Source organism: Mesoplodon bidens (genome assembly GCF_964165515.1).
Source record: "Mesoplodon bidens genome assembly, contig: HAP1_SCAFFOLD_118, whole genome shotgun sequence".
Classification (NCBI taxonomy): Eukaryota; Metazoa; Chordata; class Mammalia; order Artiodactyla; family Ziphiidae; genus Mesoplodon; species Mesoplodon bidens.
The window spans coordinates 638850-666448 of record NW_027671260.1 but is presented as its reverse complement, the minus strand read 5'-3'; the positions used below and the strand labels follow the sequence as shown (position 1 = coordinate 666448).

At 40.8% G+C, this 27599-nt stretch overlaps 1 protein-coding gene across 4 annotated transcripts in view; it reads right to left on the bottom strand.

The window, feature by feature from the left end:
• Positions 1 to 27599, bottom strand: part of LOC308611634 (uncharacterized protein) — a 97505-nt gene that overhangs the window by 45440 nt on the left and 24466 nt on the right. For 2 of the 4 annotated variants that reach the window (XM_081260347.1, XM_081260346.1), the window contains exons 1-2: positions 26264 to 26674; positions 25170 to 25234 (exon numbers count right to left, since the gene is read on the bottom strand). In XM_081260347.1, the coding sequence (XP_081116473.1) occupies positions 25170 to 25234; positions 26264 to 26439 (241 nt within the window). In that variant the 5' untranslated portion in view covers positions 26440 to 26674. Of the gene's footprint in view, positions 1 to 25169; positions 25235 to 26263; positions 26675 to 27599 lie in introns of those variants that run through there. The other 2 variants (XR_014014978.1, XR_014014979.1) reach the window with 1 other exon arrangement.

Below are 27599 nucleotides of genomic sequence, written 5' to 3'. Positions count from 1 at the left end.
AAATACCATCACAATTGAATAAGATTACTAACTTCGATACTACGATATCATAATATAGGATTTCCTACTATGGTACCATAAAACATTGATCTCTGATGGCTCAATCACACTGAAAAGCTCTACAAACTCTAGGGTTCTACAGCTGTAGTTCTCCTTTTGCATTGCTTAATGAGAGGAAAAACTTGTATTCATACCTTATAACTTCTCTTTAAACTTGCCTTCCATTCTTAGGTTACTTAAGATTTTGTATATTCAAATCTGTCCATAAATTGGAGTCAAATATTACTCTGATATTTGATTAGGTGCTAAAATCAGTGGAAAATATTGTTTAAGGGAGTAAAGTCAAAATTACCCTTGAAAATCTCTTAAATCAACCATAACATACACTGTCCACTAAATAATTTTTATCAGTTTCTCTAAAGCTTAATCAATTTCCCTTACCCATCCTCTCAATTAATTATTCAATGAATTATTTGAGAATGGCAGAGAATCATGAATTCCTAAATAATGCATTCTTCTTCTCACGTACCTACTGGCTGTCTTTTCACTAGTTTCAAGCCCTCTTTCAAATGTAGCTGGAGCCAAATACTCTATCAACTGCATTGCCCCCATCAATATTGCCATATCATTCACGGACTTTTCCTCCGCCTTCATAAACAATCTAATTTCCCTTCTATCAGCCATTTTGGATGATGCAGACACACATATGACCTTCCCCAGACTTCTTCCCTCTCTTCATAGCCTGATAACAGCTTGTGAAATTTTCCTATGGGAAACTAATAAACTCACAAGAAAGCATTAACCTAGGCATTCATGTTAAACCATGCATTCTCTCCGCCAGTGCTTCCAGGCCAAGATTACTACTTTTCTCAAGTTACTCCCCTGCTGAAAGAGTATTCATTACATCAATTTACAAAAGCTGTGAGCACTCCCCTTCCTCAGCAACAATCTGGTAGTTTAGATAAACGGTGGAGTATTTCTTGGCTCATTTCTATGGTAGTCTTAGATGGAGGCACAGCCATATGTTATGTCACAGTACAGTAATCTCAGACAAGACCACAAGTATATAAATCCTTATTTATGTAGACTTGAATATCTGGAAGAGCATGAAAGTGGGTCTGTTACTAGAAGAAAAGCCTACTTTACAATACAAAACACATAGAGAACAGTGGAGAGCACGGATAGTGTTTTCCTCTTTTCCATTTAAAGTCTATACCGGTTTCAGCTTAAAGCTGCATCTCTGTAGGTTCTCCCTAACTTTTCTCCTCTTCACCATGACCTTGGTTTTTCAGCTTTCTTCTTACTCTGCAAGGCTTGATTAGCAGTCAATAGGCTCCTTTCATCTTCTCAGCAAGATACGCTGTGGGAGAGGTCAGGTACCTTGAAGGTCCTACGGAAATATGTTTTAATCTTTCAGTTAAACATCTACAATCAAAATTTCCCTTGCAAATGTTGATAGCCTTTATTTGGTGTTATGATAATGGAAACTTTATTTTCTCATCTAAGCTAAGGCTCTCTTCTAGGAGGGGGAAATGACCAAAAAAAGGGAGGGGGGACTTGGAGAAAACAAATCTTGTCTTACTGCATAACACTGAAGACAGAGAACAGAATTATATGGCACTTTTTCTTGAGGAGATGATGACATTGCACTGTGGTGTTCTTTTTTCTTCTTTAATTAATTAATTTTTATTTATTTTTGGCTGCGTTGGGTCTTCATTGCTGCGCGTGGGCTTTCTCTAGTGGCGGCGAGTGGGGGTTACTCTTCATTGCGGTGTCTTCGCTTGTTGTGGAGCACGGGCTCTAGACACGTGGGCTTCAGTAGTTGTGCCATGCAGGCTCAGTAGTTATGGCACACTGGCTTAGTTGCTCTGGGCATGTGGGATCTTCCTGGACCAGGGCTCGCACCCATGTCCCCTGCCTTGGCAGGGGGATTCTTAGCCACTGCGCCACCACGCAAGTTCTGCACTGTGGTATTCTAATGAGAGAAGTGGAATTTTTAAAAATTGTTTTGCATAGAGGGAATTTACCACCATAGTGGTGATATCTGACTTCTCTTGTGTCTTAACTTCTGAGACCTAAAGCCATTCAGCAGTGTTTTCTTGGTAGCTCTTGAAATACCAGACTGTAGTAGAAGAAATTACAGACCTTTGTCCAATGTCTAAAGCCAGTTTATTAACCAGAAGCACAATTTAAGGACTCTGTACTTCAAATAAATCAAATCCTTATAGTCTCTAATTTATACATAATCTTTCAGTCCCATTATTTTTCATTTCCAAAGATAATTTTTTTTAAATCCACTAGGCTATATTTTCTACCTAAACTATATGTTCCATTAAAATAAAAGTATGGGGGTTGCTAAATGGGCCAAGATCCTCTCATGTTCTATCATGTATGTCATTAAAAATAATTTAGAAAGCAATGCCATGTTTATTATCAGATTATGTGTCTGTTATAAAAGATACATTGGAAAACCAGGTTAATCATATGTGGTTTGATTGAGAAATTCAATCTTGATGAAGTAAAGAAATGTAAATGTTTAATTTTTTTTCAGTAACTGCTACAAGGGAAATTTAATGCTTTTGCAGTCTAGACCAAAAACTACATCTAATTTTAAAGAATTCATTTAAGTCAATATATGGACATTTCATGTACTACTATTATTATGTTATTAGTTTTATTGGGGGGATATTTGTTCAAAGCAACAACTCCAAATAGCCAAAAAGCTTCCCACATGCTCTTCTCTAAATTCCTGTTTTGTTTAATTATAACCCTGAGTTTAGAATTAAAAAGAAAAAGGGGAAAAGAGGGAGACCCTCCTCTGACTACAAGCACAATTAGCTGCCCATTAGCAGTTATGATCCTGGTCTTCTGCCTCTGGTATCAGTGGCCTCTAATAACATGGGATGGGTTCACTCTGTGGCTTCAGCATGGGAAGAGTTTATGGTTCATCCTCATTCTTGCCTCTTTTACAACAGAAGACACCCCAAAGTGGAAGCCGTGTCTTACTTTTGTCACTTCCAGCAATAACCCCCTCCAACTTATTCTCTGGGCTACTGTTCGACCACACTGAGTTCTCTTTTAAGCTCTCTGAGAGTGACAGTGAACTAACTGGAGGACTGGTATTTTTATCATCTCTTACCCAGAAACACTGTTTCTTCTACCAGGTCTAACTGGTAGAACAAATGAAACAAATTTTCAAACAACAAAGTTTCAAACACACAAAACCTATCAAATGATTTGTTTGCTTTGTTTTGATCTCAATAACTGTAGCTTTCATCTCTAGAAGTTAAATTGGGTTCTTTTTTATATCTTCTATATTTCGACATAACTTTTTTTAACATGGGTGGTACAATTATAAAAGCTATTTTGACTTCCTTATCTTCTCATTCTAACATCTGTGCCAGTTTTGGGTCACTCTCAAGTGATTATTCTTATTATAGTTCATCTTTCCCTGACCCTTTGTATGCCTGGTAATCTTTGGTTGGATGCCATAACTTATTAATTTTGCCTTGTAGTAGTGATGAATATTTTTGTATTTCTATAAATATTATTGAGTTTTGCTCTGGAACATTGTCAAGTTACTTGGAAAGGTTTTCACCTTTTTGTGTCTTGCCTTGAAGATTTGTTCTGCTCTCAAAAACTTCATTAGTTAAATGTTTTATATCTATTGTTTAGATGATGAAAATGAAATTCCTAGAGAAAATGTAAAAGCCATGTACCTGGCTGTGGTAGGATCTCAAAAATTATCATTGAATAATTGGAATTCATACCCCTCTGATTCTAAAAACACCATGGTGTCACTCTTCACAACGTTCCTCTGTTTTTAATTAACTCACTTACTAGCTAGATGAAAAGTCCCTCAAAAGTTTCTTAAATATAAAATTTAAATACTGTGCTAAAAATATATATAATAATTTTCTTACCACTGGCTCTAACAATTTACTCATCTAATTCAGGCTTTTCACTTAACAGTAATTACATATGGTTATAATATGTGAGAATGTGCAACGAGAACTTACGTTGGAAAAATATCTGTTCTTACATTTCATATTATAAAAATGTTTTCACTGTACAGGAAAAGCCAGACATATTCTAAAATATTTATTTGCAGTAATGTCTTGGATATATATTTTCCTTTAATAATTAATAAAACTAAGAACTGACAATAACATTGATTGAGAAGGAGTATAATTTTGAGGTTCCTGCCTCAGAGACAATGTTAATCTTCATGTTCACACTTCATGTAGTTTAGTTCAGAAAAAAGTTTTCATTTTCCTCTTTGTAACTAAAAGAATCCCCATTCTGCATTCAGAACAGTCACAGTAAAAAACAAAGGCCTACTTTATATAAAGTCAGAATTTATAAACACACACACCCATATATACATATATGTGTATGTGTGTGTGTCTGTGTATATATATGTGTGTGTGTGTGTGTGTATATATATATATATATATATATATATATATATATATATAACTTCCTTATTCTTGTTTCCAAAATATTATTGTAAAGAAAATTATGACTTATGTGGTATTTATTCATGAATAAACTCTAATGGAGAGTTCTACTCTTCGTTTTTGTCCAGTGTATGAACCCATATATAAGTTATGGAAATCCCCATCTTATGAGGAAGAATCTGTCTCTCGTTATTGAGATTGAAAATGCCAGCTACTTAATCTCTGAGTAACCTTTAGGGCCATAGGCTAGCATATGACCTTAGCTCTGACAATCAGTTATATCCATTCTGGAGACTGGACTAGAAGCTACTGACAAGAAGAAAAGACTGCTTAGAATATATTCTGGAAGTGGAAAGCACACACAGTTTTCAGTATCCAGAACAAATGTATCAGTGATTCATATTACTGTATTTAGCATCCCCTATCATTGATCTTTGTAGTTCTAGCTGAAGTGTCTCTGCCCAGTGACTCTTGCACTAGGTTGTTCCCTGGACCAATTCTACAGCATGATTCCTAGGCATAAGTTTAAACTTCCAAACACCAATGCTGGTTCTTGAATCTTTTATTTAGAGATTCCATAAACTGTCCAATATCTTTTTAGTAGTTTATTTTCTACTTAATTAACCCAGAGTAAGTCATCTATTGCTCTAACATAAAAATTGATACCAGGAGAGATCAGAGACAACAGATCATTGAGGATATAGGGGAAACTGCCATCAGTTATCTAGCCTGCTTGGCACTGAAGACAGTAAATCCCTAGTTGGCAATAAGAAACAAATTGAGAAAAATTAACCTTAGAGTCTCCTGGAACTTAAAGCCTACTAGTGACCTGACTAGGGAAAATCAAGTAGTAACTCACATGTAAAAGGATGAAGGTCCTGGGACTTCCCTGGTGGTGCAGTCGTTAGGAATCCACCTGACAGTGCAAGGGACACGGGTTCGAGCCCTGGTCCGGGAAGCAACTAAGCCCACGAGCCACAACTACTGAGCCTGTGTGCCACAACTACTGAAGCCTATGAGCCTAGAGCCTGTGCTCTGCAACAAGAGAAGCCACCGCAATGAGAAGCCCGCACACTGCAATGAAGAGTAGCCCTCACTCGCCACAACTAGAGAAAGCCCGTGCACAGCAACGAAGACACCATGGAGCCAAAAATAAATAAATAAATTTATCTTTTAAAAAAGTATGGAGGCCCTGAATATTCCAAATCTGTAGGGTGTCATGGTTACTTCTAAGGGCACTGGGAGAGCATCCTTTCCCAATTGTATTCTTAGCTCCTTTGTCAAAGATCAGTTGGCTGTATATGCATATGTTTATTTCTAGTCTCTCTATTCTGTTCCATTCGTCTGTCTTTTTTGCCAGTACCATGCTGTTTTGAGTACTGTAGGTTTGTAATATATTTTTTTGAAATCAGAAACTCTTATGCCTCCAACTTTGTTCTTTCTCAGAACTGACAAATGGTGTTGGTGAAATTGGATATCCACATGCAAAAGAATGAAACTGGACTCTTGTATCATACACAAAAATCAACTCTAAATGGATTAAAGACTTAAACATAAGATCTGAAACTGTAAAACTCCTAGAAGAAAACATAGGGGAAAAGATCCTTGACACTAATTTTGGCAATGATGTCCTAACTATATGACACCAAAAGCACAGGCAACAAAGCAAAAATGGGCAAGTAGAACTACATCAAACTAAAATCCTTCTGAACAGCAAAGGAAACAATCAACAAAATGAAAAGGCAGCCTATGGAAGAGAAGAAAATACTTGCAAACCCTGTATCAGATAAGGGCTTAATATTCAAAATTTATAAGAAACTCCTATGACTTAATAGCAAAAAACCCCCCAAATAACCCAATTTAAAAATGGGCAATGATGGGCTTGAACAGACATTTTGCCAAAGAAGATATATAAATGGTCAACAGATATATGAAAAGGTGCTCAACATCACTAACCATCAGGAAAATGTAAATCAAAACCACAATGAGGGAATTCCCTGGTGGTCCAGTGGTTAAGACTCTGTGCTTTCACTGCTGAGGGTGCAGGTTCAATCCCTGGTCAGGGAACTAAGATCCCACATGCCGCACAGCACAGACCAAAACAACCCCCAAAAAACAACAAAAGAAAACACACAATGAGGTATCATCCTGAACCTGTTAGGATGGCTATTATAAAAATAAATAAAGTATTGGTAAGGATGTGGAGAAATTGGAACTACTGGGTACTGTTGGTAAGAATGTAAAATGGTACAGTTGCTATGAAATAGTATGGAGGGTCTTAAAAACCTTAAAAATAGAATTATCACGTGACCCAGCAATGCCACTTCTCTGTAGATAGTCTAAAGATTTGAAATCAAGATCTAAAAGATATTTCTGCACTACCATGCTCACTGTAGCATTATTCATGATAGCCAAGATATGGACAAAACGTACATATCCATTGATGGATGAATACATTTTAAAAATGTGATATATACATACAATAGAATATTGCCCAGCCTTAAAAAAGAAGGAAAATCTGCCATGTGCAGTAACATAGATATATCTGAAGATGTTATGCTAAGTGAAATATGCCAGTCACAGAAGAACAAATACTGCATGATTCCACTTACATGAGATATCTAAAATAGTCAAACTCGCAGAAACAAAGAATAGAATGATAGTTGCCAGGGGCTGTATTATACACTTAAAAATGTGAGAGTAGATCACATATTGTTTTCTTACCACAGTAAAATTTCTTTTCATAAATTAATAAAATAAATTAAAAATAAAGACAACAGGATAAACCAATGTAATAAGAATGTAATATTCCAGTCTTAAATTCCCAGCTCAAGATAATGCCAAATATCATTAACTTTCTGTGAATGTGATAAAAGTCTTACTTCTTGCATCCACAGGTTGAGATAGAATAACACTAAACATTTAATTCTGATGACTGCTTTATTATGAGAGTTTAATTGGCATCTTGGAATGGGGCACTGACTGAAAAAGAACTGGACTTCTTTGTAGTGGGATGAGGATATAATGGTAGATTCCAATAAAGAAAGGACTCTCCAACCCTCACTTGCCATCTTTCTAAAGAGAAGTCAATTTTACGATATATAGTAACATTTTTTTCGCCATGATTGGAGACATGTAATGACTTAGCCAAGAAGAGTTACCTAGAAAATGGAAGTCAATTTTTCCCATCCCAACCTCTTTACCCTTCCCTGTATTGATTCTTGGTACCTTTGATACCACTATTCTCCACTAGTCAGGGTGGAGACATGAAGATGAAATGATAAATGGCAGTTTGACTTAAGTCTGCCTCCCAGTAGGACTACTAGGATGCCCCAAAATTCCATAAATATTTCACTAGTTTCTTAGTATATCATTAAAGTAGTACACTCAGCCACAAGCAGAATCACCATCTTGGCTGCATGTCTCAGGGAATAATATTTTTATTAGGAAGAGCTCAATAAAAGCCCCAAGAGCTTCCTCTATTTATTATAATAATATGTCAAAAGCATGATTAAATCCCTAAGAGAATCACAGTGATTAGTTTCACTACTGAAGATTTTACAAATTCAGGGTTGGTGATTTCTATCATATTCCCTTTTAAAATTTCAATTTGTCTAGTGTAGAAGTCAGAGTATTCAGGAGTAAAACAGAAGATTGTTATAAATTTGATCAGCTAGAGACAGCAAATTGAGGCCGTTGTTCTATATGTGGTCTCTTCACTAGAACAAATCAGTAAGGTTCTAAGGGACCTGCTTTGCTTTCTAAGTAATCAATAGTTATTGATTAGGCACATGCTTTTATTCCTTTACTCTAAAAAGCTGAGAACATCAGAACAATTTGCTTGCAAATCACAAGGTAGCAGTATTAATTTCACTGTATTGTCTCAACTTTTTCATTCTACATCACAGCTTAGTTCATAGAGACCTTGACCTTCTGACATCACACTTATCCTCTATTTTAATGACATCATGCTCAGAGAACCTACAGATCAGTAAATAGACTATCCAAAGTGTCTTGGCAAGACCCATGTCTGCCTGAAAGTCATAGATAAATTGCATGAACCTTGTCCATTCCCTATGATTTAGGAATCTCCCCCTTTATGAGGCAAATCCACCTTTCACCATAGAAGCTAAACATCTCAAGTACTTGTTTTCTCAGCCTCCTTTGAAACTAGGGCATTAGCACAAAAACGGAATTCTATCAGTTGGATGCATATGCCCCAGATTTGCAATTAAAAGCTGCCAGTGAGTGAGTGGAAAACAGTAATTGTAGAGTCTATACTGGTCACACAAAAGAACCCTAGTGGAAGCAATACCCTCTTTCCAGCAGCATCTAAATTCTGTGTTTGTGAGCTCAGCATTACAATCTGCAGAGTAATCAAGTAATCCAGCAGTAGCGGCAATCTCGTCTTCACCACATCAGACCATGAAATAAGTTTAGACATTTCTCCTGGCTGATCGTTTAGACCCACGGTTCTCTGACTCTCCAAACCATTCTGTGAGCTACTCTGTATCACTGTAATAAATTCATTTTCTTAAAGTTATCTAAGTCATATCATGTTGCTTAAAACCAAGAGTTCTGCCGATACACCCAATTAGCATTTAGTAAGCATCTTCAACTGGCCTTATCAGACCCTAAAGGAAACTAGATAGATAGGATACAAACTCTGTTAGTGCATATGCTTGTGGGGGAAACTGTGATGGTGTTAGAGTACACACATATGTAATAAACCATGGGAGTATAGCTAAAATTTTGCTTTTCTTATGCTAATTGTGATTTCTTCTTTGTGGATTATTAAAGTAAAATGCTTAATTCCTGAACATTTGGATCTATTTTAAAATAATTTTTGTTACTGATTTCTAACTCAACATCTCAATGGTCAGAAAGCATATTTTATTGTATTTCAGTCTTTGAAATATGTTGAGACTTGCTTTATGTACAACCATATAAGTAATTTTGTAATATAGTCTATATATACTTGTGAAAAGTGTGATTTCCATCATTGTTGCATAGAGCGTTTTATATATTTCAAATTGATCAAGTTTGATATTTGTGTTAAAAATTTTCCATGGACTTTTGGCTGGTTGTTCTACCTACTACTGAGGGAGTTGTGTTAAAATCTCCCACGATGATTGTGGATTTACATATTTATTCTTCTTTTCCTGTCAAGTTTTGCTGTATGAATTTTTAAAAACATTACTGTTTGTAGGAAATCTTAGATTTATTACATTGTTTTAGAGAATTGATCTTTTAATCCTTATGGTATTTGAAACAAATTCTACAGGTAAGCCATTTGAATAAGATAATTTAACAAGGTTGCTGAATCCAAGGTCAATATTGTTAAAAATCAATTGTATTTGTACAGACCAACAGCAAATAGGATATTCAGAAAACGATGCTCTTGATGGTAATATCTAAAAAGTGAAACACATAAAAATAAATCTAATGAGAGATACGAAGACTTCTATATGCAAAATTATGAAGCAGTACTGAGAAAAATTAAAGAATACCTAGATAAAGGGATATACCATGTTCATGGACTGAGGGACTCAACTTATTAGAGAAATCAATACTCCACATATTAATCTCAGTTTCAACATAGTCAAGTCCCATTAATTTGGGGTTTTTTATTTTTGGTTTTGTGTTTGGCTGTTATATTTGTTGCATATTTGTTTGTCTGTTTGGTTTTTATTTCTTTGGGGAGATTAACAATGGTTTTAAAATCACTGGGAAGTGTGTCCTCCTACAATTTAAAACTGCTATTCTCTTCCTCACTGATGCTTAAAATTTCATATTTAGATATACATTCTATAACTTTACCTTTCTTTGCCCCTCTTAAATCTCACTCCTCACACTTCCCTGGGAGAGGCAGCACCTTAAGGCTTGTAAGCCATTTACATTTCAGTACAAGTTTGATACAAGTTTCCTAGAAGAAGTTTTGGTAGGAGAAGGAGAGAACAGAGATAAGAGGCACCAAAAAGGGCAAGGAAAAAAGAAAATGAGTTCAATAAAGACAACCACAGATTGGAGAAAGACCAGCCTTTTGCTATTTCTCAATCCTTCTTAGAACAGCTCTGTTGATTGACATTCAGAAAAACAGATGTCTGCAGTATTTCTGCTTACTGATTTACTTTATATTCCAGTATAAGCCACTACCAATCAAGCAGTCATCATCTGCTTAATCCAAAGTTTTACTTTACAATTGTTTTTTATGTTGCTTTTTAAGTTGATATGACATCTGGATTCTAAAACATGACATTCTGTTCTCTTTTGGATACAGGAAAAAATATTTTGATGTTTGAGACTGTATGATTAATTTTCCAAATGGTGGAAAGAGTACTGGATTGAGAACAGAGATTTTAATACTTCTTAATATTTAATATGCAATCATCTATCTTTGGTAAATTCCTTAGCTAAGCAGGCTCATATTTTTCTCATTTGTAAAATGAAGGGACTCAAATATCTCATGAACCTGTTCTCAACCCCTTTAAGAGTACATGACTCTTAGTCAGATGTTCATTGGATCACTCAGCAAATTCTTTCTAAAAATAAGACAGTATAATTTTAGATGACACCTTTCTTTTAATAACATCAATTAATTTTTTCTCAAAAATTTCCAGTTAAGCAGTAGAGATAAATATCTTTTAGATATGGGGATATCAATAAAGACTGAAGTTTTACTAAGCTTACAGAGTTGAAAGTAAAAGGATAAGTAGTGTTAATATCATCATTTAGAAAATGCTTTTCACATCTTTTAGGTTTAGTTCAGAAACAAATAATGTTTTAAGTCATCTCCAAATGCTCAAAGGGCAAATAATTTATTCTATATATGACAATTATAATAACACAACACTTTGATTCCTTAAGTATGATTTGTAATTCAAACTTACCCCTCATTTATTATAAAAAAAAGTTTATTCCTTTGATCTAAATTTACTAAAATAGATATAAATTGTCTGTGTTACATAATATTTTCAAATGTAACTTCCTTGTCTTACAATACCCTCACTTGAGACAGGCAATATAATAGATGTATTATTAAAATGCCTGCTCTTTCTACAATCTAATGGTTTTCAACATGACTTAGTCAATCAGTAAATACTTACATCAAAAGTTACTGAGACCAGGGACTTCTCTGGTGGTCCAGTGGGTAAGACCCTGTGCTCCCAATGCAGGGGGCCCGGGTTTGATCCCTGGTCAGGGAACTAGATCCCGCATGCATGCTGCAACTAAGAGTCCACATTCTGCAACTAAGATTCCGCATGCCACAACTAAGAAGTCTGCATGCCACAACTAAGACCCAGTGCAGCCAAAAAAATAAATATTAAAAAAAAAGAAAAAAAGTTACTGAGACCAGGGGTTTTTAAATTGTAGTTCTTGGAGCTTGGGGATTTTGTCAAGGACATTTATGAGTTTATGAAAGAGCGGAGGGTACAAATAATCAAAGCCACACTTATTTTGTATTTCATAAAGTTATTGGGATTACATGTAAAATTTTGTTTGAAAGATGGGATATGTTCTATTAAACATCTGGATGTCACTGACTGTACAGACGCTTTTCAAATGTAGAGGTTTATAATAATAATAATAATAATAATGCATATTGAGCATTCATTAAATACCAGGCACTGTTTGAGTGCTTAAGACACACTAACTTATTTCATCCTAACATCAATCCACTGATCATTATCTCAATTTTAAAGACGTAGAAACCGAGGCACAGAAAAATTAAATACCTGTCCCAGTTAGTAAATGAAAGAACAATAATCAAACTCAGGCTGTTTAACTCCAGTACGTTCACTCTTACCCACAACATTAATTCACTTTCTTAGGACCTCCTTAGAATAGAAAAATGGACAATCTTAAAAGTCAGAAAAAAAGAGACAAAATAGACTCAATGAAGTTTCTGATCAGAAAAGCAGCAATACAAAAGTGGTATTAAAAATATTCATCTGGTAATTAATGTAAAATAAATAATAGGAGAACCTAACTTTGGGTATTTGGGCTCATTCATTTATTAATGAATATTAATTGAGCTAGTTATCATCCTTTGTGATTAGGCTACATTAATGAACAAAGCATAAAGAAAATTCTGCCCCCTTGGACTTTCTAATGGATCCAGACACTAGTTACCTTGGCCCAAAGACCTGGCCTAGGAGGATAGCAAGGAGCCTACAGAGTGTTAGTTGAAAAAACAGTCGAATTTTTTTCTATCTAAAGGCTATGGCAGAGATAGAAGAATGAGAAAATCAGAAAGAGGGACTAGGTTTGGAGAGAAAAATGATTTTGAATAGCTATCTTTCAAGGAACAGCAAGACATCCATTTATGAATATTTAGAAGGCAATTAGCAATACAAAGTTGGGGCTTTAGTGAGAGTACATTACATGGATACCATAGCCATTTCCCACTGAGGTAATAGCCAATCCAATGGCAGGTTTTAGCTGGAAACATAAAATTCAATCAATAGTCTGATAGAGGAGAACCAGCACACAAAATACAGAAGTATGGTGAATTCCCAAAATAATGGAATGGGAAAAATCAAAAAGAAGCACTCAAACTAACAAACTGATTTGCTAAATATGTGAAAAGAGTAACAGGTAGTACATAGTCAACACAATTACAGCAAAAAGATAAGAGTCATCTGTGAGGAGCAAAAAATCAAAGGCAATTGAGATTTTAAGGTAAATGAGACAGAAGAAAAACCTTTGAATTTGGAAATTATAAAGCCATTACTGATGTGGAAAATGAAATCTTGGTGCAATGTGGAATGAAAGCAGGGTGAAAAGAGAACATAAAGAGTTCGTATATGTCATTTGTTTTGCACATATAGTACAAGGAAGGGGAGGAGTAGACCATTAGGAAGAAGGGCATGCTTCATTTTGGTGGTAACTGCATCAAGAACACTACAGGATTTTGAAACCACAAATTAGCTGATGATTAGACAAAACTTTACTTAGCTTTGGAAAAAGCTGTGCTTCAAATAGCTTACGGATAGCCCAACTAATTCCTTAGTCTTTCCACTACTATATGCTCCTTCCAATAGAGTAATACAAACCTGTCACTTGTTTTTAATAATGCTTGCTCAGTTCCCCAGCAGTTTTCTCTTAATCTACTATCTTTGACTTCCTTGCCTTAGCTTACAGTAACATTTTAATACAGGGACTATAACAATAATGCTGGACTCATTTATAATTCTATCTCTTCAAACACACTTTCTCACATGAAATGTTGTCAGGATTAATTAAAAAGAAAGTAAAGTGACAAATAAGAAAACCCTCTTTCAAAAAGATTTTTTAAAAGACCTTTGCTCTGAAAGGCAGATATGGATCACTGACAGCACACAGGTGGGTATTAGCTGGGTGTAATGAAGTTCTCACACTCTTTCACTCAAGCTTTGTTTCAGTCCAACTGTGCCCTCTACAGTCTTATCAAGTGAATGAAGGTGACTTTAGCTTGAAAGGAGTCTGATAAGTCTCTGATACTCAGTCCACACTTTTCAGACAGGAAAGCAATATTTGATTCTTTATAAAAATTTCCGACCTATTTAATTTGGGGGAACTCTCTAAGATAAAAGGTAATTAAATTTAACAAGTGGATACATTTGCTTGGCTGTGTGATGACCACTGGAAAATAAAATAAAGTTTTATATAGTCTAATTGTGTCCTTCGATACTGAAAACTATTATTAGTGACAATGTGGAATTTTACCTGAGCCCTCGAATCCTGGAAAACAGCAAAAGTTAAGATATCCCTCTGCCCTTTGTGTTGTGGAAAACAGCTTATTCCTAAGAACCACCACAGATGCCTCCTCTTGTTTACCTATGGCAATGCCAGACAAAGATATTCCAAATTGCCATTTTTTTGTCTCATAAATTATCATCTTAAGTGTTTATTCCTACTAATCAATTGGAACAAACTGCTTATTAATCAAACTGTAAAGTTTCACTCCTTCCTCCAGGCTCCAGAACTCGGACTCACTGTCAGACTGAGTCAACAGATAATCTCTCCTAAGAACAGGCTGACCTCAGGGTAAAATATTCTCTGATCTACCATCCACTCAAGCTACTCTTTTATCCCATTTGCCCACACCCTACCCTTAATACCCTTGTTACTTCCTCTCAAGAGAAGAAAAACCCCTTTTGATTAACCACTGAGAGGCTTGCAGATCTTAGGGTCACAGCATTCTCCCTAATGCGATAGTTCTCCTCCCCCAATTGCAATAGGCCCCTCCTCGCACTTACCCTTTTGAGTAAAGTTTCTCCTTACTGTGCTGCTATTGTTTGGGTTTTTTTAGTTGACATTGGCAACTGATAGAAGAAGTAAATATTGCTGCATCTGGATATATGTGGTAATGGGAGATTGAAAACTCTAAAATTTTTATTTGATTTTTATTGGAGTATAGTTCTTTTACAATGTTGTGTTAGTTTCTTGCTGTACAGCAAAGTGAATCAGTCATACATATACATATATCTGCTCTTTTTTAGATTTCCTTCCCATTTAGGTCACCACAGAGCACTGAGTAGAGTTCCCTGTGATATACAGTAGGTTCTCATTAGTTACCTATTTTATACATAGTAGTTATATATGTCAGTCCCAATCTCCCAATTCATCCCACCCACCCCTTCCCCCCTTGGTAACCGTAAGGTTGTTCTCTACATCTGTGACTCTATTTCTGCTTTGCAAGTAAGTTCATCTCTACCATTTTTCTAGATTCCACACATAAATGGTACTGTACAATATTTGTCTTTCTCTGTCTGACTTACTTCACTCTGTATGACAATCTCTAGCTCCAACCACATCTCTGCAAATGGCACTATTTCATTCCTTTTTATGGCTGAGGAATATTCCATTGTATATATGTACCACATCTTCTTTATCCATTCTTCTGTTGATGGACATTTAGGTTCCTTCCACGTGCTGGCTATTATAAATAGTGCTGCAGTGAACATTGGGATGCATTCATCCTTTCGAATTATGGTTTTCTTTGGATATATGCCTAGGAGTGGGATTGCTAGGTCATATGGTAGCTCTATCTTTAGTTTTTTAAGGAATCTCCATACTGTTCTCCATAGTGGCTGTACCAATTTACAGTTTCACCAACAGTGTTGGAGGGTACCCTTTTCTCCACACCCTCTCCAGCATTTATTGTCTGTAGATTTTTTGATGATGGCCATTCTGACTGGTATGAGGTGATACTTCACTGTCATTTTGATTTGCATTTCTCTAATGATTAGTGATGTTGAGCATCTTTTCATGTGTTTCTTGGCCACCTGTATGTCTTCTTTGGAGAAATGTCTATTTAGGTCTTCCACCCATTTTTTGATTGGGTTGTTTGTCTTTTTGATATTGAGCTGAATGAGCTGTTTGTGTATTTTGGAGATTAATCCCTTGTCAGTTGCTTTGTTTGAAAATATTTTCTCCCATTCTGAGGGTTGTCTTTTCAGTTTGTTTATGGTTTCCTTTGCTGTGCAAAAGCTTCTAAGTTTCATTAGGTCCCATTTATTTATTTTTGTTTTTATTTTCATTACTCTAGGCGGTGGGTCGAAAAAGATCTTGCTGTGGAAAACTGTAAATATTAAATGATTTGGTTCATTCAGTGAATTATGAGTGTTAATGAATACATTAAACAGTCCACAAAGAGAGAGTCCTTTAAGCATCTGCTGTGTGCTAGGGTTTCCTCTACTAGGCCACAATTAGAAAAATCTGTTTGCTCAAAAAGCACATAGGTCAGTACAGAAGACTAACATAAAAAACCATCCTGAGGGCTTCCGTGGTGGCGCAGTGATTAAGAGTCCGCCTGCCGATGCAGGGGACGCGGGTTCGTGTCCCGGTCTGGGAGGATCCCACATGCCGCGGAGCGGCTGGGCCCATGAGCCGTGACCACTGAGTCTGTGTGTCTGGAGCCTGTGCTCCGCAACGGGAGAGGCCACAACAGTGCGAGGCCCGCGTACCGCAAAAAAAAAAAAAAAAAAAAAAAAAAAAAAAAACCATCATGAGATGCATTGATAGAAATGTACACAAAGTGCTATGTTTACATTTGATAAAGTCATTTACTATGAGTGCCTAGGGTCTATGGCAGGAAAATGATGTGACCAGAAAAGTTTTAGAGTAAAGGTGATATCTGAGAAGACCATCAAAGAATAAACACGACTCTGTCAGATGAACAAACTGTGAAGAATCTGTATTTGGCATTGGGAACAAAGTGATCACAAAAACCCCAAGTAATACCATGGTTCCTCTGGAGAGCAAAAGTAGTTGGAACTGACTCAACTGTAGCTCACATATGTAAGACAACTGAAGGGGAGCTGGAAAGATGAGCAGATACAAAGCAGCACAGCCTTTTACAACTATGAAAGTTGGGGACTGCACAACTCCAGTGGGTACCATTCATAATAATGTCAATGTGAATGACACAAGCTGGAGTTGTGTACAGCCCTGAGCAAGACCTCTGAGCAGGTACCAAATTAGTAGAGTATTTTTATGCCAAGTGTATAAGTTAGGATGCTTTTGGTAGCAAAAAAATGGAAACCCAATCTGTCTGTCTTCAACTTCAAGAGGATTTTGGAAAGAACATCAGGGCTCATATAACAGAGGAGGACCCTATGGGGCCTTCCTAGGATAGACCCCTCCCCCATATCCTCTACTTTAGCTCCTCTCTGAAGTACATAGATAACAGTATTTGATGCACATTTCCTGCTTTACAGATGCTAAAACTCCCACCAAATGGAAGGTTAACTACTTAATGACCATGAGCACATAGCCCCCAGGCCTACTGGAGCCAAAGAATTGATGACGTTAACCCCTGTGACACTGTCCTGAAACCTCACCATCAACCAAACAGAGAACTGTGCACAAGCTGATCACATACCCTGGGACTCCCCTCCCTCACCGTGCCTTTAAAAACACTTTGCTGAAACCCATCAGGAAAATGAGGCTTTTTGAGTACTAGCTGTCCGGACTCTTTGTATGGTGCCTTACAATAAAACACGGCACTTTATTTCACCACAACCCAGTGTCAGTACATTGGGTTTATTGCACGTGGATAAGTGGACCCAAGTCTGCTTCAGTGACACTCACAATACTGCTATGGGGCTTTTGCACAGCAATGGAAACCATAAACAAGACGAAAAAACAACCCTCAGAATGGGAGAAAATATGTGCAAATGAAGCAACTGACAAAGGATTAATCTCTAAAATTTGCAAGCAGCTCACACAGCTCAATATCAAAAAAACAAACAAACTAATCCAAAAATGGGCGTAAGGCCTAAATAGACATTTCTCCAAAGAAGACATACAGATTGCCAACAAACACATGAAACGATGCTCAGCATCACTAATCATTAGAGAAATGCAAATCAAAGCTACAATGAGGTATCACCTCACACCGGTCAGAATGGCCATCATCAAAAAATCTACAGACAATAAACGCTGGAGAGGGTGTGGAGAAAAGGGAACCCTCCTACACTGTTGGTGGGACTGTAAATTGGTATAGCCACTATGGAGAACAGTATGGAGGTTCCTTAAAAAACTAAAAAAGAGAACTACCATACGACCCAGCAATCTCACTACTGGGCATATACACTGAGAAAGCCATAATTCAAAAAGAGTCATGGACCACAATGTTCATTGCAGCTGTATTTACAATAACCACGACATGGAAGCAACCTAAGTGTCCATCAACAGATGAATGGATAAAGAAGATGTGGCACATATATACAATGGAATATTACTCAGCCACAGAAAGAAACGAAATTGAGTTATTTGTAGTGAGGTGGATGGACCTAGAGTCTGTCATACAGAGTGAAGGAAGTCAGGAAGAGAAAAACAAATACTGTATGCTAACACATATATATGGAATCTAAAAAAAAAGAGAAAGGTTCCGATAAACCAAGGAGCAGGACAGGAATAAACACACAGATGTGGAGAATGGACTTGAGGACACAAGGAAGGGGGAAGGTTAGGCTGGGACGCTGTGAGAGAGTAGCATGGACATAGATACACTACCAAACACAGAGTAATAGAGAGCTAGTGGGAAGCGGCCGCATAGCACAGGGAGATCAGCTCGGTGCTTGGTGACCGCCTGGAGGGCTGGGATAGGGAGGGTGGGAGGGAGACGCAAGAGGGAGGGGATATGGGGATATATGTATACATATAGCTGATTCACTCTGTTATACAGCAGAAACTAACACACCATTGTAAAGCAATTATACTCCAAAAAAGATATTTAAAAAAAAGAAAAAGAAAATAATGGAGGGTTTGTAAAGAAAAGGGAAAAGCCAAAAAGTGCTGGATATAATTGAGGATTTCTGCATTAGGAATTCTGCAGCACTGTGAACTACAAGAAAATTGAGTAGGGGGATGAAGATGTAGGAATGTTCAACTTTTTATGAATTTAATTCCTTTTTTCACCTTTTTTTATGAGTAATGGTTAAAATTTGAATTCCTTTATAAATTACTTTTGGGTGATTAACTGTGTTTTTTAAAATGCATCTCTGTACAAAGACTCTCTCAAATTTATTATGGTGGCCTAAATAAGTTAATACATCTTGAAGGTCTTAGTGGTAAATCACCATGTTTAATTCCAAGAGAATTTAAAAGGTAAAGAAAAATTAGTTTCATAAATATTTTCAACAAGTTGACATTTATGAAAATTTTTGAAAGATGAGCAGCTATGGGCATACCACCTTATTTTAGCTGATGAACTAATGAATATAGACTTCACACATTTTCAAAGTATTGAACTGCCTTTTCTTCTATAGCAATCCGCAACATATACCAGGTTAAAAAAAAACAATAATCTTAAATCATGATTTCTTCTCTAAAATCCCCTTTCTACTCATTTATAAATCCTCCTTAATATTAATTTTTTCCTATCATATTTCTCAGCCTTGGTTATTTCATGTATTTGATGTACAAATGTATTGAACACTTACAATATGTACAAGATACTTTTTTTTTAAAGCTACATGTTAGTTGACTCTTTCGTGCTTGGCACTGGAAGATACACTGTTGGAAGATTCAGACCCTGCACTCAATTTTCTCACAGGTTCAAGAAGATTCAGACAAGTAAATCCACAATTCAACACTCTACTATAAAAGGTATGAGAAAGGGTTGCCCAGGGGGTTTTGATTGTAAAGAGCAGGAGAAACTATCTTTTCCTGGGTATGGGAGGATTCCTAGAGATGTTACCTGAGAAAAGGAAGATGAGAAGAAATTGCTAGGTGAATAAGGGATACTTTTTAGCTTTTATTTCTATTCAATTCTCACAAAAAAAGAAAAAGTCAAAAAAATAAATGAAGGTATGTGACTCTCAGAGCTCCTTAGGCTCTTTTGTATCTATATTTGTAGCTGGAGATACATGTGCCACAATTATGTTCTAAGTTAAGGGAGTCTGCGTGTGTCATGCATCAAGCATGTAGCACAAGCTCATGTTAATAAAAATAGCCAGTCAGGCATAATCAAGGTAGAAGAGCAACAACTCACTACATATTCACCGATACCTTTCCTCTAGTCTCCTCTCCTGTGTTCCTTTCACCCACCCAAATGTTTTGGTGTGTAAACTTTCCTCTCAAGACAATGGAGTCCACAGCATGGCCATCACAAGTTTGAGTGTTGAACAACAGGCGAGATCCCTAGTGAATAATTACACCCAGTTGGAGAAGACTAAACAGTGCTTGGAGCCAGGTGAGAGAAAGCGTTTGGCTTATCTGCTCTGAAATAATATCTGAAAGACTCAATCCATAAAGTTTCCATATGGTTGAAAGCAAGTTGAAGAGTGAACACTGGGTCTTAACATTGTGTGTGTGTGTGTGTGTATGTGTGTGTGTGTGTGTGTGTGTGTGTTGATTCATCAAATGTTAGGGAGAAACATTTTATGACAGAAAGAGCACTGGCCCCAGAGGCATGGGTTTAAAGTTCTGTATCTGTCACTCTCTTGACAGGAGGCTTTTTAAAAAGCTCTTTTAATGACTCAGTTAATGATTTTTTACATATGAAAAAGAATGAGCCTTTTTCAAACTTAAAAGTTTGATGATTTCATGGTCACTTTTAGTCGCAGCTTTTTAAGATTCCCCATCTAAATAAACTCTTAGGCTCCATGACGTGTGCCCAACCTAGACATGCCGAAGGGGCTTTGAAATCCTGGCCTGCTTTCAGCCAACTTTATGCATTTATATCAGCTGATTTGTTACTTGATAAAAATGTTCAGGATAATGCAGTCACTTTTTTCAATGTTGTAGAAAAGACCACTTCAGAAACAGATTACAACAGCCATGATAATGGACCGGAGTCCTGAGGCATGGAGCTGAGAATTCCATCTCCCCCTGCATGAGAGAGGCAGGTTGTTACCCTCTACAGAATCTAAGTTGGGGATTTGCTCCCTAACCCCCTAACTCTGGCTAACAGCTTCCCATCAGCCTACCATCTGTGAATGAATCTGGACCTGCAGATTTATAGTCTCAGTTGGTACCGTGTCTTAGGATGTGGAGGACAGCTCGCTTATTATTCCCTAATGCTGCTGCTTCTCAATCTTAAGAGCTAACTCAAGATTTAGTGAATAATCTATACACACGTTACATGAGCTACTCAGATTCCCTCCCACATCGTGTCTTCCAGACTGAGGAGTTCTTCCACCTGCCTATTCTCAAACCCCCAACCTCACCCACACCTTCAGCTGAGGAGCTGCTTCCTCAGCTGCAATGGAAGGGGGAGGCTTCTGGAAGCCTTCCAGTGCCAAATGATGCAGGGGACACGGGTTCGTGCCCCGGACCGGGAGGATCCCACATGCCGCGGATCAGCTGGGCCCTTCAGCCATGGCTGCTGAGCCTGCACGTCCGGAGCCTGAGCTCCGAAGCAGGAGAGGAGACAACAGTGAGAGGCGCGCACACAGAAAAAAAAAAAACAACACAGGAAAGCATTGGGGCAGTAAGACGGGCAGTGGACATGAACAGGCCCTTCATACAAAAACAGAAAGACACCAGTCTGAAAAGACCACAGAATGAAGGAGTCCAACTACGTGACATTCTCGAAAGGGCAAAAATACACAGACAGTAACAAGACCAGCAGCTGTCGGGGGCCTGGGGGCACTGGGCGGGTGAACAGGTGGCCCCCAGGGATGTTTCGGGCAGTGAAATGGTTCTGGGTGGCACTGCAGTGGTGGCTGCAGGTCATCACACCTGTCCAAACCTGAACAGTAGGACACAGAGAGTGAGCCTTAATATAAACTACAGACTCCAGGGGAGAATTAGGTGTCAATGCCGATCCATCACTGAGAGGACGCGCCACACAGGCCAGAGACGTTACCAATGGGGGGAACCCAGAGGGACGGGTATAGGAAAGCGCTGTCTGCTCGATTCTGAGTCTCCTGTAACCCTAAAGCTGCGCTAAAGACTGTCCACCAATTAAAAAGAAGAAACGGCTTCTAAGCACGTGACAATACTCTCAACCTCATTCACGATTCAGAAAAACTCCAAGGGAACGTCCATACTGCTTACCGGGGCCTAGGATGAGCGGGAACACGCCGCGGCCTCGCCCCTTCCTGTCGGGCATCGCGCTGGAGCCCAGAGTCCCCCTGACTTGACCCACCGCACCCCACTCCGCGTTTCATGCCGTCCACAGTCTCTACACATGACATCTTTTGATCAGATGACTCACTGTCCCAATTACAAGGTTTCAGTTTCTCCACAGGAAGAAACCAAAACCAGCACAGAGGGGAGGCTCTTCAGTCAAACTCAGGGTCTGCCTGCCTTCACGTCCCGCTCTTCCTGACGGGAGGCCCACATCCTAAGGAGGGAGGTCCTTACCAGCACCTCAGGAGCCTCATCCAGTCCACCTCACGCTGCTCTGAGAGCCTCGCCAACCTCTGCAGTTACCCAAGTCCTGGGCACTTGAGGGCCGTCCCCCTTCCCCGAGTCACTGAGCCACGTGCTCTGACAATGCATTTAAAACCAGGCTCTCGGACTTCCCTGGTCGCACACTGGTTAACAATCCGCCTGCCAATGGTGGGCACACGGGTTCGAACACTGGTCTGGGAAGATGCCACATGCTGCGGAGCAACTAAGCCCGTGCACCACAACTACTGAGCCTGCACTCTAGAGCCTGCGTGCCACAACTACTGAGCCCACGACCCGCAACTACTGAGGCCCGCATGCCTATAAGCTGTGCTCCACAATAAGAGAAGCCACCGCAATGAGAAGCCCGTGCACTGCCACGAAGAGTAGCCCCCGCTCACCGCAACTAGAGAACAAAGCCCGCGCGCAGCAACAGAGACCCAACGCAGCTGAAACTGAATAAGTTAAATAGTAAACAAATAAAAAATTTAAATGAATAAATGAATAAATAAATAAATAAATGAAAGCAGGCTCTGCTTTGTCAGCACTCTGGAGTTCCCTACGTATCGACGGGCAGGATTCCCGTCCTCTCCCGTAATTACGTCTGTGAAGTGCCTTTCCCGAGGAGAACAAAAGCTCCTGGAAGCAGGGAATTGCTTCTTAAGATCACATGCACAACCTGAAGACATTTGATGCTTATGTCAAAGATAAAAGACACAACACTAGATGGTGTGAAGGGTCCTCGAGGCCAAGAGCCAGGCAAGCAGGACACTTCCTCTGGGGACCCTTCCATCAGCAGAGAAGAAAATGTCCGTGGCCAGAACTGGCACTCAATTCGTTTTGAGCTGAGAAGCACCCATGTAATTACATAGGCTCCCCAAAGAGTAATTACTCCCACATTTAAGAAAGGAGATGGCTTTTCAGGCAGGGAAGGCAAGTACAGTCTTCCCAGCTGGATGCACTGTGTGTGCTGATGGTCACGATGGAGCTGGGCCCCAGAGCTCTGCTCTCCCCTCAACCCCCCAACCTCACCCTCACCCTCAGCTGAGGAGCTGCTTCCCTGAGAACACAGAAGCCATCGGAGGGCTTCCCCACCTGCAACCCAGCTCTGCCATCCCCTCCCCACTCCAGGACCACGGGCAGCAGCTCTCCCCTCCCCCACACGCATCTACTGGATCATTCCCACTGTTATTTCTCCCATCACAACACAACACAACACAACACAACATCCTCCCCGGACCTCAGCTCCTACCCCAGCTACTGTCCAGTTTCTATTTTCCCCGTCACAGCAAAATGTCTTGAAAAAGTTGGGACCAGAACAAACCCAGTTCTCCCACTCTCTCCTAAGCCTCTCCGATCAGGATTTTACCCCACAGATCCATCCAAACGCATCATCGGCGAGTTAGGACCTCCCCGCAGTGCTGGGCTCGATGGTTAATGGCTCCGCGGAACGGCAACCTCGTTTGTCCAGTCACCCAGGGAACCTCTAAAGTGCTTCCCACATGCAGACAAAACGCTGTGATTAATATTTTAGGAGAAATACTCAGCGTGGAGAATACACTTGAGCTGCTGGAGGAAAGAGGTAGCGGCACAGAAAAGAAGTTTCTGTAACTACAGAAATGAACAGATAAGCTGTTTTAATGGTAGCAAGTATGGGATGAAGGAGAACGAATAAAAACCATTCAGAAGACGACATTAACAAGCCTCACACTACAACGTGGTAACAGAGGATGGAGAAGGACTTTAGAATGAACTCATTTTTCTGGGCAGGTGACAGGCTGGATGATGCAACGATGAGCCGCCAGAGACAACAGGACAAGGCAAGGGGCAGGGGAGCTGTAAATAATCATTTCTGGATCTACTGGATCTAGTCATCCGAGGTGCCCTTTGGACAAACGCCATAGAGATGCTGGCAAGTGGCTGGACAGAGGCATCTGTCGGGTCCAGGTGGGAGAACTGACAGAGCTGGAGGTGAAAAGCACCAGAGGGTGAGATCAGACGGGGTGGAGAGTCATGGACCAAGGGTGAAACGACAACACACACAGAGGGCGGAAGACAGAGTCAGTCAGGAAGACAGCAAGGAGAGATCTGTCACAGAAACCAACAGAGCAGACTCTGCGGATGGCAAGGCGACAGTGGTCTGAGGTGACGACTGGCAAATCTCCACCGCTTTGTATGCTGGATGCCAGGTCACCTCAACCGGATCAGGTTCCGTGGAGGGGCAGAACCAAGACCGCAGGCTGCACGAGACAATTCAGCTGGGAAACAAGAATCTTTGCCAGAGACCTCACTGCATGGTGTGTAGCGCGACCCTCTGAGATTGTAAGAGACAAAGAGCGCAGTTTACTGGAAGGGTGACAAGGCTGTTCTTCCAGATGATCCTCATTGCATCCCTCGACTGAGCACTGAAAACAATGTACCTATGTGACAACGGTGTTCTACTGAACAGACAACTTATATGCACTGAGTGCTCCCTGGACAGCACGCTCTCAGCTTACAGGAAGCACAAGGAAGGCACCAATGTCAACACGTTAGGGGCTGTCTCTCAGGAAGGCTCGCGGCCTACAGCGGGATCCTCAGGGAAACCTTTTAACGCTCGAGAACAAAAGTGATTTGGCAGGACCATATAAGTCAAGCAAGGGATGGTGTTCTGACACAAATGTCAAGAACACGAGGCTTGTACTGTGGCTCTAAGAGGATCCTGGGATCTACACGTAGAACTTGCCAGAAACACTTGGTGCTGACCTGCTCCTCTACACTTTGTCTAACCACATCTTTTACCTACTCCTACTTTCCCATTTTAACTTTTGAACTATTCGCCTCCCAAGGTGTTATCACAAAAGAACAGCAGCAGGTAAATACGTAAACAGCAAAACTCACCAGAGGCTGACTCATTTTCCGCTGCTCTTGGAACAACGTGCAGGACTGTGACAGTGGAGGCGGACCTGGAGAAGGAAAACGCAGGCAGTGAAGCTACGACTGAAGCGGCTCGGGGTGCACGAGCACCCGCCCCGCGCTCCACAAGAGACACCTGTGGGAGACCCGTCCTTTCACCTTCAGAAGGGCCTGTGAGAATAAGGAGGGAGCAACCACCCTCAGGTCTGTAACTCCCACGTGACTCTGGTACCTGAGGGGATACTTTATTTTTCCGTAGCGAGTGTACATTGAATCCTATTAAAATAAACCTCCGTCATTAAATATGAAATTAAAAAACGCTTATAGTTTATCTCTTCTCAGTCTGTTAACAACTTAGATCAGAACATCCACAGGATACCCAGAATAAAGGGACACACTCAGGTGCGTTTCAGTCTTGCAATGATTTATACAAACTTTACAAACTTAAGTGCGACGCTCGAAAACATCTTTTATTAAAGCTGACTTTAAGTGGACAGAACACCTGCCCTAGGAGTTTGGAGTCCTGTGAGCGACCCCACGTGCACACCCGGTGAGGGTCTAGGACAAGTCATCTCCCTTCTCAGGCCCCATCGCTTCCTTCCTCACCCGAGGCAGCAGGACAGAAGCCCTGCAGACTCATCCTGCACCGATTACACTGTGCGACTCCACAGGGCACAACCCAGGGGGGCGGCGGACGCTTACATTACACAACCAAGGTGCTGACGCGCCTTGAGACACACGTGCGAGATGCCGAGACGGCGACAGGAGGGGGAGGACGAGGAGGAGGGGGAGGACGAGGAGGAGGTGGAGGATCGGGGTTGGACGGAGGGGAGGACGCGGCACGTCCCGGCCGAGCCTGTGGACCCTGCTCCCCCAGGACACCCAGAGCTCACAAGTCCCAGGGGAGCCCCATCCGGAGCAGCCAGCCCTGTCCTCCAGCCCGGCCCCTCCACCTCCGGGAAGCGGTCAAACCCTCCAGGTGGCTCTACCGCGGGGCCCGGGGCGGGCTACCCCAAGCCCTGCTCTTCAAGGGCCGCAGGCTCCACAACCAACTACAGGCCTGCACACGCAACACCTACCCCGTCGGGACTCGCTCACCGGCCCCGGGCTCCCGAGGCTCCGGTCCGGGGGCTGCTCCTCGGGCGCGCTCCTCTCTCGGGGTCCCTCCGCTCCGCCTCCCGAGACCACTGGGCCAGAGGAGCCGGCTCTGGGCCCACGTCCCTCCCGGGACCTCGCTTGGCCCCGCGCTGCACATGGTCGGGCACTGCACCGCTGCCGGCCGCCCGGCCACTCCGGCCCAAACGCGGGCTCCGCGGCTCGAGCTCGGAGGTCACAGTTCCAGCCTCCACCCGGCCCACGCGAACCCTCGCCCGCACAGCCCGCTCCCGCGGGCTGCCGGCCGGCCCGGACAGCGTACCGCCCCGCAGGCCCCGAAATGCTCGCCCGCAAGAGGCCAAGACGGGGGAACGACGGCCAGCGACGACCTGGGCACGCACAGGAAGCGGGGGCGGTGCGGCGGCGGTGCGCGTGCGCCAACACGCACAAATCATGAGGCGCACCTGCGCAGGCGGACGCCCGAAGTCCGCCTGCCAAAGCCCGCCAGGAGCACGGGACAAGTACCCGGACTCCAGAAGCCTCCCCGAAGTCTCCGTGCCGTCAAGATAGTGAACGTATGAAATGTCTCCTTCTCATCTGGCGCTCAAGTGCTGCTGTGCTGCGAGGGTGTGCCGCCTGGACCAGGGACTCCATTGCCCATTTGTCTTCACTCCTGTTAGGGATCAAGGAAAGGTGTGGCCTCAAGTGGGGGCTGTGTGATGGTCTCCAGGCTCCCTGGTCCTTTCCCGGCCCTGGGACATTTCGGGTTACATCTGAGATTCCCCCACCACCAGGAGAGGGGAAGGAGGGTATCATGTTCGCTTAACTGAAACGCTACAACTTTCATTCAAATCCTAGAATACAATAAATGCCCAGCCATGACACAAACTAATATTGCCCACGGAAGGAAAAGAAAATAGAAACTGTAGCTGTTTAGATTACACAACCAACGCATTAAAAACTGTACGAAAATCAGAACGTACACACAAACCGAAAACAGAAAACAGATACCTGGGCTCTTACCTCTTATACAGGATACTGTTTATGTTAGGTAAAAATATCATTTTTCAAAAATGGAATCAGAAGGGTAATGATTTATCACTATTTATCACTGGGGGTGAAATAATATAACTGTGTTCTTGGCCAACTGTTCCTTAAAAGCTGCTAGGGGAAAAGGTAAAAATAAAATCTCCAGGGACTTCCCTGGTGGTCCAGTGGTGAAGACTCCTAGTTTCCACTGCAGGGGGCACGTGTTTGACTCCTGGTTGGGGAACTAAGATCCCGCATGCTGTGCAGCACAGTCTCATTAATTAATTAATT